We start from the raw sequence: 4,856 nt of genomic DNA, 5'->3' as shown, positions 1-4,856 counted from the left end.
CCAAAAATAAGCCAAATGACTGGGAAGACAATCATATCTCAATAATAACCCTGGACATTAATGGCCTAAACTCATCAATCAAAAGACATAGACTTGCAGAATGGATTCAAAAGAAAGACCCAACAATATGCTACCTGCAAGAGACTCATCTGATAGAAAAAGACATCCACAGACTAAAGGTGAAAGGATGGGAAAAAACCTACCATGCACATGGACTCAGTAAAAAAGCGAGGGTTTCCCTTCGTATATTAGATAAAGTGGACTTCAAGCCAAAGTTAGTCAGAAGGGGTAAAGAAGGACATTTCATCCTGCTTAAGGGAAGCATAAATCAGCAAGATATAACAATCATAAACATCTATGCCCCAAACATTGGCTCATCCATGTATGTCAAACAAATCCTTATCAATTTCATGAATCACATAGACCACAACACAATAATTCTGGGTGACTTTAATGCACCACTGTCACCGCTAGATAGATCTTCCAAACAAAAACCAACCAAAGAAACCATAGAACTCACCAACACAATCAATAACCTAGACTTAATAGACACTTATAGAATATTCCATCCATCAACGGGCGGATACACTTTCTTCTCAGCAGCACATGGAACCTTCTCAAAAATAGATCATATGTTATGCCACAAAGCAGCCCTTAGGAAATGCAAAAAAAAAAAAATAGAGATACTGCCTTTATGTGTAATTTAAAAGGTCGGTTCTTTTAAATACAGAGAGGAGCAAAAGAAAGACTAGTACAGGAAGGAGAACAGGGGAATGGGAAATGAAAGGGAATGGGGGAAGGAAAAGGAAGAGATCACAAACTGAAATCAAATTCCATTCATGTATGAGTTTGTCAGGATGAATCCAATCACTATGAATAACTATAAAGCTCAAACCCTCCCCCCCAAAAAAGAAAGAAAAAAGAAAAGAAATAGTGTGTCTTTTTTTAATTGTTTATTTCCATATACTTAAAACCTAGCATTTTTTGATACAAGGTACAGGCTAATAAAGACAGACACTGGGGTGCTCCGCTCCGGCCGAGCCAGGTCAGTGGGGGGAGTCCCGGCTGGCAGACCCTGGGCTCCGTGACCCGGGGTGGGCCCTGCCGGAGGTGGGCCAGAGCTTCGCAGCCTCTCTAGAGCGACCCTGTGCCCTGCCCTTGCGGCCCCAAGAGCGTGGAAGCGGGGTCCGTCCAAAGGTGAGCCGGGGTTGGAGGAAGCGACCTGGTAGTAGCTACGTGGCTAGAGGCTTTAGGGCACCTGACCCAGCCTTCTGGAGCTGGCGTCGCCGGGGTCTGTTTTCTCTAGACACGAATCTAAGTTCCGCGACCTGGCCTGAGCTCTCCGCATTGGTTCTTCAGGGCCGTCTGAATTATGCGAACCCGCGACCTGCCGTGGATTTCTTTCCAGCATGATCTGCTGGGCCCCCAGGGCGTCACCTAGAAGACCCCACTCACTCTGGACGAACCCTTGGGCAACCAAAGTCCGTCCTTGAGAAGGATGACTGAGACGTTATGGGACATTCCCTGTGTGTCTGCTCTCTGGAACTGTCATCATTGACAATAAGCCTTACCTCTTCATCCAGAAACTGGGGGAGGGGTGAGTGTTTAGAAATCACTTAGCTGGTCCCCAGGGTTATGGTCATTGAGGGACAATGGTCTGCACATGATAGGGGCACAAGGATTTTATCCCTATGCACCTCATCTGACCGAACCTTAGCTGAATGTGTCAAGAAAGTGGATTCTGGACCCAGGTCTTCTAGATCCACCTTGTGTGACCTTGGTGAGCCATGGTTTCATCTGCCTAATGGAGATGATTATCATGCCTCACTGATGGAATTGTGAGAATTAAATGAGATAGTGTATATAGATGTTCCACCCAGTTCATAAGCACGTGATACATGTTGGCTATTATTTGATATTTATTGAGCTTCTAACACTTGCAGAACAGTTAGGACCACAGGACCTCAACAATTTTTGTGTTCTTGTTCCTGAGGAACTCAGACTAATAATCCTCACTCTTCTCTTAGAGCCACATCTTGGGAGGGTTTCCACTCAATGAGAGAGGCAACCTTCCCCAAGGGAATTCTTCTGGGTCCAAACTCTGTGGGAGATGACCATGGTCCTTCACTGACCCTTTGGCCCACAGTGGGTTCAGCTATGTGGACCTAGTGGAGGGGTTACACGATGGACACTTCTACGCTCTGAAGCGAATCCTGTGTCATGAGCAGCAGGACCGGGAAGAGGCTCAGTGAAAAGCGGACATGCATCGCCTCTTCCACCACCCCGACACGACATCCTTTGCCTCTTGGCTTACTGTCTGAGAGAGCAGGGTGCTAAGCATGAGGCCTGGCTGCTGCTACCTTTCTTCAAGAGAGGTACACTGTGGAATGAAATAGAAAGGCTGAAAGACAAAGGCAACTTCCTGACTGAGAATCAAATTCTTCAGCTGCTGCTGGGTATCTGCAGAGGCCTTGAGGCCATTCATGCCAAAGGTTATGCCCACAGGGACCTGAAGCCCACCAATATCTTGCTTGGAGATGAGGGGCAGCCAGTTTTAATGGACTTGGGTTCCATGAATCAAGCATGTGTCTGTGTGGAGGGTTCCCACCAGGCTCTGACCCTGCAGTCCCTAGGCTGTGTGCTTTATGCCATGATGTTTGGGGAAGGCCCGTATGACATGGTGTTTCAGAAAGGTGACAGTGTGGCCCTTGCTGTGCAGAACCAACTCAGTATCCCACAAAGCCCTAGGCATTCTTCAGCACTGTGGCAGCTGCTGGCCTCAATGATGACTGTGGACTCCCAGCAACACCTCACATTCCTCTCCTCCTCAGTCAGTTGGAGGCACTGCAACCCACAGCTCCAGGCCAGCACACTCCTCAAATCTGAACCAACCATTGGCCATTTTGGGATGGCCCCATGTACCTTGGAAAGAGGCTCTGATCCCTCATTGGAAGTTCATCCTTTCTATCCAGGACTGCTCTTAAAGTTGGGCACCAGGGATGGGGACCATTATCTCAGTCCTCTCTGTTGTTTCACCCCAACACATAGGCAAGGGGCCTGACTGGTGGTGGGGCTGGGGGAGAAAGCAAAACTGAGAAAATTTGGTGCACAACTCCGAGCTGGACTGCTGGGCTCACATCATGTTCTGCTTTCAAATCTGGGAGCAGGAGAATGTATACACAGGAGAATAAAGTGAAAGCAGGTTGGGAAAAAAAAAAGATACTGATACGAATATATTAATTTTTGGCATAAAATCACAAGTATGTATATATATACATATAAATTATATTAATGAGTAGCATTGGTGGCTGCATAATTTAAGATACATCCTAAAATAGGTGTCTGTAACTGAGTATTTTGATTAAGCAGTTAGACACTAGAATTGGGTCAGCCTGGTTCAAATCTTGATGCTAACCCTCATTAGCAATGTAGGCTTCAGGAAGCTACCCAACTTCTCTACCTAGGTTCCTCATCAAGAAAATTGAAGACTGTAAAGGTAGCTTGGTATAAGAGGAATTGCCTTGCACACATGAGCTCCTGGGTTCAATCCTCAATACCCCCCAAAAAAACAGGGCAGGGAAATTTAATCCACCTCATGCTGCTATTTGATGACTGAGATAATATTGGGACGTATTCAGTAAAGCAGCTGGTAGGTAATACTCAGTAAATATTTGTTGCTTTATTATTATTAAGTACTTGTAGTTTGGAGTCAGATGGACTTGATTATTTCACCACTAATTAATCAATTAATTGTGTGACTTTGAATAAAGCTGCTAGACCTCTTTGAGTTTCAGTTTAGTAGTAAGGACAATGTTAAAATCCTTGACTAGGGCTGTAGTGCTGCGCTTTCAATAAGGTAACATGTAACAAAAGTGTCTGCACATAGCAAATGCTTGAAAGATGATTTCTTTTTTATTCCTCCAATACTTCTATGCTTTATCCAACATGCAGAATGGAAGATGCTGGTAGAACAAGACGAAGTTAGAGGCGGGTATCAATGTCTTCCATCGTGAAAAGTTCTTTACATTATGGAGGCAGACATTAGGCAAATACTTAAGAGCCATAAAAGTACATTCGACTACTCCAAAATTCCTCATGCTAGCTACAAACAACTACCTTAAACTAAGTATAAATAATAAAAACAAGTAATTTCAAAGGCATTCTTAGATTAAGTTTTTCATCCTAATTAGGACTTCTAATTATTTTGTAATTATGTACATAATTGTAAGATAGGTAGACTTATTCAGTTTTGGAGAAACCAACAGGAGAGAGTAATGTACCTATTTACCCATCTCCATTTATTCACATATTCAGAGCAAACATAGCTGCATGAAGTTCTGTTTCTCAGATGAAATAAATTTGCTTCATCTTAAAAATAAGCTAAAACTATATGAGATTGATACATTGTGTATTGGAACAGAGAAGAACCTCCTAGTATACATAGAATTTTGTACTTTAGGAATGAAAATGTAATCTTTTGACCCTGAAATAGTTTAACATTTTAATATGTATATAAAAATGCACAGTTATTCCTAGAAAAGTATTCTATTCATTTAAACTGCTGATATTATTTTATGAATAGGGTCAATAGTTTTAATACAACTAGGCTACAAATTAAATAAATTAAATGAAAAAGTAGTTTTATCATAGCTTTATTCCATATAATGAATACAAGTATAAAGCATGTCAAAGTTGGGTGCTTAACCTTCGAGCCACATCCCCAGCCATTTTTTATTTTTATTTTTATTTTGAGACAGAGTCTCACTTTCGACTCAGGTAAGAGATGTGCAAAATGCATTGGCCATCGGTGGATTGAATGTTGTTTGATAATGCATGAATGATCTCTGCTTCTTTTG

The 4,856-nt window shown here is 42.6% G+C and overlaps 1 protein-coding gene across 3 annotated transcripts; it reads left to right on the top strand.

Moving 5' to 3' along the window:
* The first annotated feature begins 1,042 nt into the window (after positions 1-1,042).
* Positions 1,043-3,207, top strand: LOC306665911 (serine/threonine-protein kinase 16-like). Of its 3 annotated transcripts, none has more exons than XR_013765139.1 (3): positions 1,043-1,197; positions 1,360-1,597; positions 2,208-3,207. XR_013765139.1 is itself a non-coding variant. In XM_079147578.1 (3 exons), the coding sequence occupies exons 2-3, from the start codon at positions 1,513-1,515 to the stop codon at positions 3,059-3,061; spliced, it is 918 nt and encodes a 305-aa protein (XP_079003704.1). In that variant the 5' UTR covers positions 1,043-1,197; positions 1,360-1,512; the 3' UTR covers positions 3,062-3,207. The 3 variants fall into 3 exon arrangements, 2 of the variants coding, with proteins under 2 accessions (XP_079003704.1, XP_079003705.1); XM_079147578.1 differs by having other exon boundaries at positions 2,229-3,207; XM_079147579.1 differs by lacking the exon at positions 1,043-1,197 and having other exon boundaries at positions 1,227-1,597; positions 2,229-3,207.
* The last annotated feature ends 1,649 nt before the right edge of the window (positions 3,208-4,856 follow it).

The sequence above is a fragment of the Sciurus vulgaris genome, assembly GCF_902686455.1.
Source record: "Sciurus vulgaris genome assembly, chromosome: 7".
Taxonomy (NCBI): domain Eukaryota; kingdom Metazoa; phylum Chordata; class Mammalia; order Rodentia; family Sciuridae; genus Sciurus; species Sciurus vulgaris.
This window is presented reverse-complemented; position numbering and strand designations above follow the sequence as displayed.